General features: G+C 42.4%; 1 protein-coding gene across 3 annotated transcripts in view; it reads right to left on the reverse strand.

Moving 5' to 3' along the window:
* Positions 1–15,071, reverse strand: part of itgb4 (integrin, beta 4) — a 133,297-nt gene that overhangs the window by 96,810 nt on the left and 21,416 nt on the right. For all 3 annotated transcript variants that reach the window (XM_060844379.1, XM_060844380.1, XM_060844381.1), the window contains exons 7-10: positions 10,882–11,053; positions 7,203–7,466; positions 1,411–1,500; positions 903–1,031 (exon numbers count right to left, since the gene is read on the reverse strand). In XM_060844379.1, the coding sequence (XP_060700362.1) occupies positions 903–1,031; positions 1,411–1,500; positions 7,203–7,466; positions 10,882–11,053 (655 nt within the window). The remainder of the gene's footprint in view (positions 1–902; positions 1,032–1,410; positions 1,501–7,202; positions 7,467–10,881; positions 11,054–15,071) is intronic.

Consider the following 15,071-nt stretch of genomic DNA (forward strand, 5'->3'; position numbering starts at 1 on the left):
AGTGCACACAAGACACAGCGTAATGAGCCATTGCTGACTCTGCAGGATCGAGAGAGACAAGAGATGTTATCATCACAACAAAAAATGATCACTGGCACCAGCCTTGAGACTTATCCACGTAAAGAGAGATAAGGAATGTTGAGTACATGGGAAGCATATGGTTAAATTGGAGACGGTTTGGGTACTTACTGGGATGAGGAATGTGGGTCACGCTGGCTAGACAAGAATTTTTTTCCTATCTGTCCTATGGTAGTGAGCTATTTTCTTGAACCACTGTATTCTCTGGTTCATAGGGACTCATCCAGTGTTGTTCAGGAGTTCCAGGATTGTGTTTCAACTCATTCACTTGACTGGGTTGATTTTAACTGTGAGTGATAAAGAACTGTTAGCCCTTAATATAATTCTCCTGACTGATGTCAATAGGAAGGGAGGTGAGGAGTTTGTTCCTCAATCTGACAAAGTGAAGATCTACCCTAAGGAGTCGTGATTCGAACACAGTCAGGATACAGGGCAGAAGATACATCAGAGAATATGTTTTAAGTTTAGGATCAATGAAGACTTCTGGTAGATTTGATGGTTCCTTATGAGCTAAAAACTAATCAATATCGAGGAAATGGTCGAGTGACATTGATCTATAGCAAACAGATTGCAACCCAGTACAATAGAAGCAATCAAGTCCCTTCTCATATTTCTACTGATCCTCCTGCCGCTGCCTCACTACTCTAGAGCACTGGAGACTGTTAGAGTTACAACTGAGCTCACCTGGTGAAATTCAGCATCTACCCACATGATTGTACACACAAGCACACGCAGGGCCTTATTGGGCAGCAGTTAAGGTGGTGTTCCTGGATTTCCCCTTGCTGTTTAGAATTTGCCAGTTGACACAGACTTGGGTTTCTTACCACTTCTCCTGGGGCCACAGTGAAGACAGAAGAGTCACTCCGAGACGTGGCAGAAGATAATGATGAGACCTTGGCTGACATTGTTACGGGGACATTCTCAGCTCGGATTTCCATCTTGGAGCGAATGTTCTAAAGAAGGGAGGACATGGAACGGTCAAAATTAAAGCCTGAGGCCTCTGCACTGCTATTGTACCAAATCACAGCACTAGTTCCATGACAATGCAGCAGGACATGCATAACTCTATGGTGACACCATGCTATGCAATATACAACATGGTACACATACCAAGCTTGTATTGGCCATTGTGAAGAAATCATATTTGACCTGAAACATTAACTCTGTTTCTCACTTGGCAGATACTACCAACCCATTGAGTTTTACCATCTCTTCCTGTTTTATATTTCAGTTTCCAGCAGCTACAATAGATTGTTTTGTTCAATGTGGGCAACGCGGTCTGGACAATGGACAAGCTTGTTTTCATGAAACTGAGCTTGGACGATGTTTTACCTCAAATGCATTCCGTAACAATTCGATTATATTGGAGGAGTCTTCCTGGAGCTGCCCAATATCAGACACAGGAAAATATTTACTCAATTTCTGTCGAAAAACAAGAAATATGTGAGAGTTGGCACCTTAGTGTGTGTAGTGAATAAAAACAAGACAATCTGGAAATGAAACCATTGGAAAGTCTGACATATAAGATTAGGCTAAGTCATGAAGTTAAATATACACCATAGCACATCCCCAATATTACACTGTTACATCCTCGGTTCACAGGGGTCGCCTGTAATATTCAGTGTATCACTTTCCGTGTAATATACCACTGTTATACCTCCATATTATATATCTACCAACACACAGACCAATTAGGAGTACAGATCATTCTGCTATAATGCAAATTGGCTATAATCTGATTGACATATAGGGGATACTGTTTCTAAAGCGCATACTTTTAAAACGTGTATTGACTATAACACGATTGCATTGCAAACTCTTTACAGGTCATTTTTATATAGCATGGGGTGACACAGAAGAATGGAACTATCACGTACCTACTGTAGGACATCTCAAGCTTACTCTGCCATTGAATAAGATTATGGCCGATCTGAATATTTCACAATCACGCTTACACCAATAACCTTACACCCACTTTTTATCAAGAACCTGCCTTAAAAGTGTTCAAACATTGATCCCACCACGTTTTCAGGAAGAAAATTATAAAGATTCATGACCTTGTGATATGCTGTATCAAACCATCTGTAACAGACCTTATGATAATGTACGTTATGCCACACACTCCATATCATACTCTGTAATATATGTATTATAGATTTTGTAACACACACTGAATCAAACTAACTGTGACATACAGCATAACACATCTGCTGTCTTTCAGTGTATCACACACTATTATATAGCATATCGCACCTTATAATACACACTGTAACATTATCTCAAATGTACAGAATATTTCAATCCACCATAACACATCCTCTGGGCTGGATTCACAGCTCTCACCAGCAGGTTTGTAGTGGCAGGCATTTGAGGGAAATGGGCTCATAGAACAGATCGCATGCAGTACATGGCCTTCCCTCCTGCCCCATGACCTGGCTCCTATTTTGAGGAACATTGGGCAGTTCGCTCACCCTTGAGCTGAATGAGACCAATAAGTGGCCAATCAATGGTCACTGCAGTGCCTCATGCTGCCCCTTGGGGGAGATGGATGGGGGAGGCTACTGCACCTGGGTAGCCAATAGCAATTACTGAGCAAAAGGTGTCTGGATGGATATATGAATAGGAAGAGGTTAGAGGGACATGGGCAAAATGCTGGCAAATGGGACTAAATTAATTTAGAGTATCTGGTTGGCATGGATTATTGGATGAAGGGTCTGTTCCTGTCCTGTACAGCTCCATGACTCTAAGTAGACATTGTGAACTCCTTTCAGGTGTCGCTGATGATAACTGAAGACATCCCCCCATCTCCACCATCTCCCAACATTGAGGACAGACTCCTCACCATTAACTACCCCTGACCTCTCCAATTAAGCCTCATCGGCCTTCACTCAGCCCCATGTATCCCCAACAATGGGCACTGCCCAAACAGGACATGGCTGAGAATTTTCTTGTGACTGTAGGGACTTTGAACTCTGAGTGCAGCCCTGATCTCCAGTACCAGAAATCAATTGACCTATTGACCCCTTAAGCAACTGCACAGATACAGTTTAGAGGGAAAATTGGTGGGGTCATGGCACCTCATAAATTCAGCCGTACATCATTCCCAGATATCGTGAATCACACCCTCTAAAATATACACTGTATGACATCCTAAGTAGTGGACATTCTATCATACTAATAGTAACATACAATGGATCACGTGCCCTGTAATATGCACGATATCACATATTTTGTAATATACACAGTATAACACCATCTGCAAAAACAATTGTATCACAACCTCTGCAATATACACTCTGTCACACCTCCTAATATATTTTACATCACACCCCTGTCATATCGTAGAATCACATATTTAGAGGCCATTCAGCACTGACTCTCCAAAATCATGCCACCTAGACCCACCCCACATCTTTTCTATGTAACACTGCATTTCCCATGGCTAATCCAACCACATAGCCTGTATTTCCCTGGACACTGGAATAATTTAGCATGGCCAATCCACCAAACCTGCACATCTTTGAACTGTGAGAGGAAAACAGAGCATCTGGAGGAAACCCACACAGACACAGGGAGAATAACCACCCAAAGCTGGAATCAAAACTGAAAGTGTGTTGCTGGAAAAGCGCAGCAGGTCAGGCAGCATCCAAGGAACAGGAAATTCGACGTTTCGGGCATAAGCCCTTCATCAGGAATGAGGAAAGTGTGTCCAGCAGGCTAAGATAAAAGGTAGGGAGGAGGGACTTGGGGGAGGGGCGATGGAGACGTGATAGGTGGAAGGAGGTCAAGGTGAGGGTGATAGGCCGGAGTGGGGTGGGGGTGGAGAGGTCAGGAAGAAGATTGCAGGTTAGGAAGGCGGTGCTGAATTCCTAACCGCCTTCCTAACCTGCAATCTTCTTCCTGACCTCTCCGCCCCCACCCCACTCCGGCCTATCACCCTCACCTTGACCTCCTTCCACCTATCACGTCTCCATCGCCCCTCCCCAAAGTCCCTCCTCCCTACCTTTTATCTTAGCCTGCTGGACACACTTTCCTCATTCCTGATGAAGGGCTTATGCCCGAAACGTCGAATTTCCTGTTCCTTGGATGCTGCCTGACCTGCTGCGCTTTTCCAGCAACACACTTTCAGCTCTGATCTCCTGCATCTGCAGACCTCACTTTCTCCTCAAAGCTGGAATCAAACCCTGGTCTTTAGCTGTGCAAGGCAGCAGTGAAAATCAGAGACCCACCGTGCCACCCAAATAAACAGTATCACAGCAACTCCACCACCTCCCCACCCCCGCAACATACATTATAGCATACTCCCTGACATGATTGAGTTTTTTGAAGAAGTAACAAAGAGTATTGATGAGGGCAGAGCGGGAGATGTGATGTACATGTACTTCAGTCAGGCATTTGACAAGGTTCCCCATGGGAGACTGGTGAACTAGGTTAGATCTCATGGAATACAGGGAGAACAAGTCATTTAGACACAGAACTGGCTCAAAGGTAGAAGACAGAGGGTGGTGGTGGAGGGTTGTTTTTCAGACTGGAGGCCTGTGGCCAGTGGAGTGCCACAAGGATCGATGCTGGGTCCTCTACTTTTTGTCATTTACATAAATGATTTGGATGCAAGCATAAGAGGTACAGTTAGTAAATTTGCAGATGACACCAAAATTGGAGGTGTAGTGGACAGTGAAGAGGGTTACCTCAGATTACAACAGGATCTTGACCAGATGGGTCAATGGGCTGAGAAGTGGCAGATGGAGTTTAATTCAGATAAATGCGAGGTGCTGCATTTTGGGAAAGCAAATCTTAGCAGGACTTATACACTTAATGGTAAGGTCCTAGGTAGTGTTGCTGAACAAAGAGACCTTGGAGTGCAGGTTCATAGCTCCTTGAAAGTGGAGTCGCAGGTAGATAGGATAGTGAAGAAGGCGTTTGGTATGCTTTCCTTTATTGGTCAGAGTATTGAGTACAAGAGTTGGGAGGTCATGTTGCGGCTGTACAGGACATTGGTTAGGGTGGTACGTGTATGGAATGAGTTGCCAGAGAAAACGGTGGAGGCTGGTACGATTGCAACATTTAAGAAGCATTTGGATGGGTATATGAATAGGAAGAGTTTGGAGGGATATGGACCAGGTGCTGGCAGGTGGGACTAGATTGGGTTGGGGTATCTGGTCGGCATGGATGGGTTGGACCGAAGGGATGCTGTACATCTCTATGATTCTATGATATACACTGTATCAGAACTCCTGCAATATACACAATATCACACTCCCATTATGCACTGCATAATGTGTTCTACTGTTTATATATTTCAGAGGTGAATACTACTATATACTTTATAACACAATACAGGTACATTTCAGGGATTAACCTTAGCAGGTTCATGTAATACTGAAGTACAATGTCCAATCACTAAACAGAATTAGGCCATTTGGTTAATAAGTTTCTCCACCCATTTGATCATGGCTGATATGTTTCTAAACCCCGCTCTCCTGCCTTCTCCACGTAAATCTTTATTATTGACTGTAAATAGTTTATAATGTAGCCTCTTGATTGCGAGTGTCTCACAAGCAACTTTGCAATAAGCAAGATGTTTTGTAATAAATAATAACTTGTACAATATTCAACGTGCCTCATAATATATACATTGCAGTTTATATTCCAAATATACAGAATAAACCGCCTTTATTGGCATGTGCACTCGAATGAGTGCAATGAAAAGCTTGTAATGTCTCCTCTCGGCACCATCATAATTCACATATTTTACTACATAACTTTTACTTTAAGGAATTGATGTTTTAGTTCTACATTATTGCAAACATCTATTTGAGAAACTGGTAAATGCAGCTTTGATGTAAATGTAACTGAAACAAGCCTACAACTTAAAGGTTATCCTGTGTTTATTCAATCCATTCAGAGTGAATTATGGGAGCACTTGAAGAAGGGTAACCCTTCTTGTTTATGGTAGTACCAGAAAATCTCATTTTACTTCAATAAAGTATTTAAATTATGCATGTAGTTCCTGATAAAAAGAGGTTGGAGCAGTTGGTCAATAATGAAGTTCCTTAATAGGGACAGAAGTCTGTGGAAAGTGTTGCAAACTCCATTAGCACTATAAGTTTCTCAAATGGGTGACAGTAATTAAGAAGTATCAAATAAGGTAAACTATTTAGTTTGCACTCCTGTCTGCGAATATTCACATTGTCAGAGAGATAGAACATAGAATAGAACATAGAACATTACAGCGCATTACAGGCCCTTCGGCCCTCAATGTTGCGCCGACCTGTGAACAAATCTGAAGCCCATCTAACCTACACTATTCCATTTTCATCTATATATCTATCCAATGACCATTTAAATGCCCTCAAAGTTGGCATGTCTACTACTGTTGAAGGCAGTGCGCTCCATGCCCCTATACTCTCTGTGTAAAGAAACTACCTCTGACATCTATATCTATCACCCCTCAATTTAAAGCTGTGCCCCTTTTGCTAGCCATCACCATCTGAGATGATCTGTGGGAATCAGAAGCTTATTTTGTTTAATTTGTCTAGGCACTTTGCTCACTGAAGGCAGTTCAAGCTGGAGACGGCACTTGGGAGAACCAAAGGATAAGAATGTTAAATGTATACTTAAGAGAGGAAATACAAATGTTATTGTTCAATACATAATGCAGATTGGGCTCAAGCCAAAAAGCTAAAAGCTTATGAAAGGGTCCCCATAAAATCCTGGATCTTGGAAAATAGCAAGAATACTGGGGAGAATGAAAGTAAATTCCATTGGGCTGTGGCATACCTTTTCTTGGTCCCTAAAAAAAGCCTTGAAGATGTTCTGATAAGGGATCCTTTGTGGGAGTGGGAAAGTAAAATATAGCATACATAGTTAAAGACTAGGCTGTTGATATAGTGATACTTGCTTTGCATAATTTCTTTTTGTATGTAGCTAAGTTTATTTATATTTAAAAAATGAAATGCTTGTGGTCAAATTCTCTTGGTTAATTACACTGTTCAAATTTCACTTAAAAAGTTCTTGATCCTTGCTTGGATTCTAACACTTACATTTTAACACATCCTGCAAAATGTCTTGTAGACAGCATTAAAACAAAGTGATCTCTGTTTTTTTCATGCTAAACATCTTACCTGATAATAAGAATAAGAGTGGTTAGTAACTGCAAAGATTGGGATGATGCTTTGCTCCGTAAGGTGACGAACCAGAGTTGGGATCGATGGATAATCTTGCAATGTATGCCAAGTGTAGGACCCTTTTGAGTCCAAGTGGCAGTGTTCATCATTTCGTTTCAGAATCCCAGAGAGAACATTGGAGCCATCAGCTTCATAATGAAAGGCAGATTCAGTGGAGAAAACCAATATGTGGGTACTCTGATTCCTCCAGCCAATTTGATTCTGCAAAGAATAGTAGACAGTGTTTAGGAAAGGAAGAGTCAAATAGAAAGGTGTATCATTACTAGGAGAATTGAGTGATGCAGGGCAGAGTATTCAATAATGCAACCTCAGGGCAACAGGCCATCAAATAAAAAAAACTATCAGAACTTCATGGTATATTCACTGTGACCAAAACTCAGTGTTTTAACATTAGACCAGGACATTGATTCCAGCATTTCACAGGGAAACCTCAGAATGAAGTAAAGTTATCAACATCCCAGAGAACTACAAGGATACGCTCTCATTCAAGAGAGGGAAAGAGCAAGGGAGGTAACTGGTGATGTTTTACCCTTGGGAGGAGAGAGATTAAGAAGAAGAATCCTTTATGGTGACTTTAGCCAGTGCAGAAATTAAACACACACTTTTAGTGTTACTCTGCATTGCAAACCAGTTGACCAGCCAACTGAGCTAACTACCCCCTATAATGCACTATAGCCCTATGGTACAATATGCATAGACTGATTCAGGAGTGCGGTCTTCTCTAGACTGTGAAGATTGAACATTAATAAAACATACATTCTGGATGAGCATTTAAAATGCCAAGGCTAGCAGACTATGGACCAAGGGCAGGTAAATGGGATGAGTGTAGTTTAGTGTTTGTTGGTCAGCATTTACTTGATGGGCTGAAGATCTTGTTTCTATGCTGTTTGACTTAATGACTCTGTCCTGTACTGGGCACCTCTCTTGGGTTAAGTGAGGTCAAGCTTCCAAAGCCATGGACCCTCAAAGTGAACTCCTGTGCAACTTACAGAGGAATGTCTCCAGTTTAATGAAGTGAAAGCAAATGAAAGAATAACCTTACATCCAGCAGTTAGATGTCCGGATACTCATAGATCAATACTGGTGCAGAACATCAGGAAATCTAATTGACCATGTCAATAGTTTAATACCATCACTACAGCCACAGATTGAATGGATTTGGCAATAATGCTGGAGCTGCGTATCCTGGCAGGAATAGGTCTGTCACTGTGTAACACTGGGGTACAGTACTGGTGGGGACAGGTCTGTCACTGTACATCACTGGGATACAGTACTGGTGGGGACAGGCCTGTCACTGTATAACACTGGGGTACAGTACTGGTGGGGACAGGCCTGTCACTGTATAACACTAGGGTACAGTATGGGTGGGGACAGGTCTGTCACTGTACAACACTGGCGTACAGTATTGGTGGTGACAGGTCTGTCACTGTATAACACTGGGGTACAGTACTGCTTGGGACAGGTCTGTCACTGTATAACACTGGGGTACAGTACTGGTGGGGCAGGTCTGTCACTGTATAACACTGGGCTACAGTACTGCTGGGGTCAGGCCCGTCACTGTATAACGCTGGGGTACAGTACTTGTGGAGACAGGTCTGTCACTGTATTACACTGGGCTACATTACTGCTGGTGTCAGGCCCGTCACTGTATAACGCTGGGATACAGTACTTGTGGAGACAGGTCTGTCACTGTATTACACTGGGGGTATGGTACTGGTGGAGATGGATCTGGCATTGAATAACACTGAGGTACAGTACAGGTGGGACGTGTCTGTCACTATATACACTGGGGTACAGTACTAATGGAGACAAGTCTGTTGCTGTATAATACTGGGGTACAGTACTGCTGGGCACAGGTCTGTCACTGTATAGCACTGGGGTACAGTACTGGTGGGGACAGGCCTGCCACTATATAACACTGGGGTACAGTAGTGTTGGGGACACGTCTGTCACTGTATAACACTGGGGTACAGTGCAGGTGGGACAGGTCTGTCACTATATAACATTGGGGTACAGTACTAGTGGAGATAGGTCTGTCGCTGTATAACGCTGGGGTACAGTATTGTGGGGACAGGTCGGTCACTGTATAACACTGGGGTACAGTACTGGTAGGGACATGTCTGTCACTGTATAACCCCTGGGATACAATAGCGGTGGGGATAGGGCTGTCACTGTATAACACTGGGGTACAATACTGGTGGGGACAGGTCTGTCACTGTATAACACTGGGGTACAGTAGTGGTGGATTTAGGGCTGTCACTGTATAACACTGGGGTACAGTACTGGTGGAGACAGATCTGTCACTGTATAACGCTGGGGTACAGTACTGGTGTGGACAGATTTTCACTGTATAAGCCTGGGCTACAGTACTAGTGGAGGCAGATCTGTCACTGTGTAACCCTGGGGTACAGTACTGGTGGGGACAGGCCTGTCACTGTATTACCCTGGGCAACATTACTAGTGGAGACAAATCTGTCACTGTATAACCCTGGGGTACAGTACTGGTGGGGACGGATCTGATCCTGTTTCACCCTGGGCTACAGTACTAGTGGAGACAGATCTGTCACTGTATAACACTGGGTTTCAGTACTGGTGGGGTCGGATCTGTCACTGTATAACCCTGGGGTACAGTACTGGCGGGGACAGGCCTGTCACTATATAACACTGGGGTACAGTACTGGTGGTGACGGATCTGTCATTGTATAATACTGGGGCACAGTACTGGTGGTGACATATCTGTCACTGGGGTCAGTACTGACTTCAAATTATATTTTTATGAAAATTACCTAAAATGGGTCATATTTCAGGAAATTCAAGATAATTTGAATCCCTCCTAGGATAATTATTTCATTGATTAGTTACAACAAAAACCTGCACAGCAGATGACAAGAGGTTCTCAAAATTATGTCTCCACCTTTCCCTATGTCAACCTGCACATCATTGACTAGAAATGGCCAGCTCCATTTATGTAAGACTTATCCAACCTACTAAAACAATGCCTATGAGAAATAAGAACATTTTCCCTTTATCCCCAATGATCTCATTTAATATGGTTAAATCTATCTCCCAACTGACCAGAGTTAAACTATTTAATTGAAAGGAGGTCCACCTGGTGATTTGGGCTAGAAATGGAGACAAGGAAATTAGATGGGCACTTGAAAAATAAATTTGTTGAAGTTAGTGGATTGAGGGGTGGGATGGGTTTGACTGAACTGGCAAAGATCTGGCATGGACTCATTAGGGTGAATGGCCAAATTTTGACTCACATTTTGGGGCGGCACAGTGGCTCAGTGGTTAGCACTGCTACCTCACAGCACCAGGGTACCAGGTTTGATTCCAGCCTCGGGTGACTGTCTGTGTCTGCGTGGGTTTCCTCTGGGTGCTCCGGTTTCCTCCCACAGTCAAAGATGTGCAGGTCAGGTGAATTAGCCAGGCTAAATTGCCATAGTGTTAGGTGCATTAGTCAGAGGGAAATGGGTCTGGGTGGGTTACTCTTCGGAGGGTCAGTGTGGACTGGTTAGGGCGAAGGGCCTGTTTCCACACTGTAGGGAATCTAATCTACATTAACTTGATAACTAAACCAAAACAAAATGGATCCGAGAGCAAGTGAACTCACCTGACAAACAGCAACCTGCAGAATGGCATCAAATCCACCTTCAGGAGCATCCACGTTTCCCGAAATTCTCTCTTTCTTCAGCTCATTGGTGAAATTATTAGCATCTGATGTCAATGGAATAACATTCTTGAAGGAGAATGGAGGATCGCTGTTGGGCCAGGGTTCTTGGAGCCTGGAACAGATGAAAAACCAGGAAGGGTGTGACGATGGTGACTTTAACATATTCCACAATCCTGTGAGAGAGACCTGGGCAGCTTTCCAGCAGAGATTTGAAGAGGACTTCAGATCAAACAGGTTTTCACCCCTATCCGTAAATTCTGATGAAGAGTTACCAGACTCAATGTTAACTCTGCTTTTTCCCCACAGATACTGCCAGACCTGCTGAGTTTCTCCAGCAATTTCTGTTTCTATTTCAGATCTTCAGCATCTGATAAGTGTGGTGTATTTAATAGGTTCATGCTGTTACTTAGGTTCAAGCTACCTAACATATATTCTGTTTCAGGGACTGCTGCCCTTTTTTATTTCAAGGTGAGGAAATACTACGGTTTTAATGAATCTTGTTCATTTCTCATGATGGTGTACTGTGTTCAATTATAAGCACTGTATGGAGAAAGTGAGGACTGAAGATGCTGGAGATCAGAGCTGAAAATGTGTTGCTGGAAAAGCGCAGCAGGTCAGGCAGCATCCAGGGAGAAGGAGAATTGATGTCTCGGGCATGAGCCCTTCGATTCTCCTTCTCCTTGGATGCTGCCTGACCTGCAGTGCTTTTCCAGCAACACATTTTCAGCTATAAGCACTGTGTGCCTTGGTGACTATACTCTTGCACAGAATCATCACGTAAATCCTGGGATTCATGAGGTTTAAGTTGTAAGGATAGTTTGTAAAATGTTTAGTACTCCATTTCTATGCCTTAAAAAGAAATTCTCTGGAATGATTACAAACAATTCAGGGCAAAATGATAAAGCAGAGCCATATAGGTGGTGATCCCTAAATTCCTCCTTGAACCATGTGCTTAAAGTAAATAAGATTAGAGAGCAAAAGTATGGCTCAGAGATACTGCTGGGAGAAAGGGGTTTATAACTCAGAGGCACAGGTATTAGTACAGTGGAAAGACTGGACTTCATTTGAACCAGTTGGGACCAATGCCCTGGTGAATCACGTAACTAGAGCTGTAGACTTAGTCATGGAGCGGTGTAGGGGTGTAGAGGTGAAGGTAAATTTATAGAATCAAAAAGAAATTAGTTCAAGGCTGCAGGATAGTGAAGAGTGAATGATGATCAGGATGACAGGAAGGGATTAAAAGTATATGCAGAAGAGTTCAGCTCAAATTAAAACCAGACTAAGTGGTAATGATAAACCATTTTAAAAAAAACCCATAAGAATTGAAGCAGTCCGTGTGAGTCGGGGTGGGCCTGAGCAGGGACCACTGAGTATTACTCAGTTTACTCTCAAAGTTTATTTTCTTTGATCTTTGAAAAAACAAAGTTTACCAGTTCTCTAGCTTACTACTAATCATTGCCACATTGCTTATTGTTTTTCCTTCAATTTGCTACTACTCTTGAATGCCTAGGTTAACCTTGGTTGACTCTTCCCAATGAGGAGGAAGAATTCTGCAAAGGGGAGATATCTTGAGCTTATGGCTCTTTTGTCTGAATGTAAACAGCATTTCTGACAAGATAGAGGAGTTGAAGGCACATGTAGAATAAATGAGCATGACTTGATTGGTGTTAAAGAGACATAGCTTCAGTATGACTACGAGTGGGAACTTAATATTCAATGTCACTTAACTTTTCAGAAGGATAGGCAAAGAGCATAATGAGGTGGGGTAGTGTTAATAAAGGAAGGTATCAGTGTGGTGATGAATAGTGACGTAGGTGCAATAGATTGTGATGTTAAATAAATTTGGGTAGAACTAAGGAATAGCAACAAGTCATGGGGAGGAATAGCAATAAGTTATAGGCCACTGAAGAATTGTCTTACTATACAACGATGGATAAGTCAGTAAATAATGGAGTTGTGTAAGCAAGGTACTGCAGTTGTAATGTGATTTGTTACTTGCGTATTGAGTTGACAAACAGACAAAGGTAATGTGAAAGCTGAATTTCTGGAGTGCATCAGGGATTGTTTCATAGAACTGTGTTGGAAAGCCTGCCTGGAACACCTATGTAGATCTGTTAATGTGTAACAAGGTAAAATTTAAGATCTTGGAGGGTAGTGATCACAAAATGATAGAATTTAACATTCAACTTGTGGGAAAGTAACTGATGTCAAAGCAATATCCTCCCTTAAGGGCAATTGAGGTGGGAGGAAAAATGTCTAAAGCAGGTTGGAAATATAGATTAAAGGACAAGTCAGTAGATGAGCAGTGGCAGAAATTTATGCAGGTACTTCATAATGCTTAGCAAAAATATATTCTGGTCAAAAAGAAGGATTTGATGATAAGCATGAACCACCTGCAGCTAACCAAGATAGTCAAGGACAGTCCAGTCAGGGTCTATGGCATCACATGGTAAAAACAAAGTAGTTGTAGGCCAGATGACTGGGAACAATTTTAAGGAACCAGAAGTGGATGACTAAAAAAAAATGGAGAAAGTTAATTACAAAAGCAAGTTAACAAGAAATATGAAAAGACAAACAGCAAAAGGTTCTCAAGTAATTAAGAAAAAAATGTGAAGTAAATGTGGGACACTTGGAGAAAGCAGCTGGGGAATTAATAATGGGGAGCAGTGTAATGGGGATAATTTAAAGCAATAGTTTTGCGTCAATCTTCATGATGGAGGACACTATATAACCATCCCAAAGATGATAACAGATAAACGAGGTGCTGATGGAAGGAATACTCTTGCAGCAGTCTCTATTGGAAGAATGTTGTGAAACTTGAAAGGGTCCAGGAAAAATTTACAAGAACGTTGCCAGGGTTGGACAATTTGCGCAATAGGGATAAGTTGAACAGGCTGGAATTGTTTTCCCTGGAGCATCGTAGACTGAGGGGAGATCTTTATAGAGGTTTATTAAATTATGAGGGGCATGGATAGCATAAATAGACAAAGTCTTTTCCCTGGGGTGGGGGAGTCCAAAACAAGCGGGCATAGGTTTAGGGTGAGAGGGGAACGATACAAGGGAGACCTAAGGGGCAGCTTTTTCACACAGAGAGTGATGTGCGTATGCAATGAGCTGCCAGATGAACTGGTGGAGGCTAATACAATTACAAAATTTAAAAGGCATCTGGATGGGGAGATGAATAGGAAGGGTTTGGAGGGATATGGGCCAGGCACTGGCAGGTGGGACTAGATTGGGTTGGGATATCTGATCGGCATGGATGAGTTGGACCGAAGGGTCTATTTCCGTGCTGTACATCTGTATGACACTATTACTCTGTGAACATGCCAAATTGGTGGGGATAACCTCTCTCATCTCAATTACAGAATGATGCAGCAAGGTCAAACTGTTCTTTGTAGCTGTGTCTATTCTTTTGTAGAGATATCCTGTCAGTCATACCTCAATCTCTTCTGGAATCTCCTGTTGAATTGCCTTCTACCATCCTACTAGGCAGTGCAATCCAATTAGAACAACTCAAAGTCAAAATAATTATCTCTCACCCCAAAGCCTCAGATATTTTACTAATCTTGCTGAATCTCTGCCGACTGCTTATTGAATGTTCTGCAATAGAACACTATCATCTTGATCACTCAGAATCCTTCAAAGTATGAAATCTCCCCTGAACATTCTCTCAAGAGAAACCAACAAGCCCTGTCTTGCTATTCTTATCGCCAATAATCTGACACAGCCACTCTTTCTGAATCCTGTGCCTACACAAATGCTCAGTCATCTCAAAGCATTTAAGTCCACTTCATTGTAGATTGGGCGAAAATGTCACCAAGTCGATTATTTTATCAAACCTAACGACTGATTGAACAATGTACGTCCCCAATTATCAGACAGTGTCTAATATCTTGGAATGTAAGTGACTGAGTCAAAAGCAAACCAAAGACAGAAGGTGAATACAAGAACAAACTACAGAAAGGAAGACACAGGCTCCTATTATTATATAAACAATCCTCACCACTGCTCACCATGCTGTATAAACAATCCTCACCACTGCTCACCATGCTATATAAACAATCCTCACCACTGCTCACCATGCTGTATAAACAATCCTCACCACTGCTCACCATACTGAATAAACAATC

Source organism: Hemiscyllium ocellatum, chromosome 25 (assembly GCF_020745735.1).
Source record: "Hemiscyllium ocellatum isolate sHemOce1 chromosome 25, sHemOce1.pat.X.cur, whole genome shotgun sequence".
Classification (NCBI taxonomy): Eukaryota; Metazoa; Chordata; class Chondrichthyes; order Orectolobiformes; family Hemiscylliidae; genus Hemiscyllium; species Hemiscyllium ocellatum.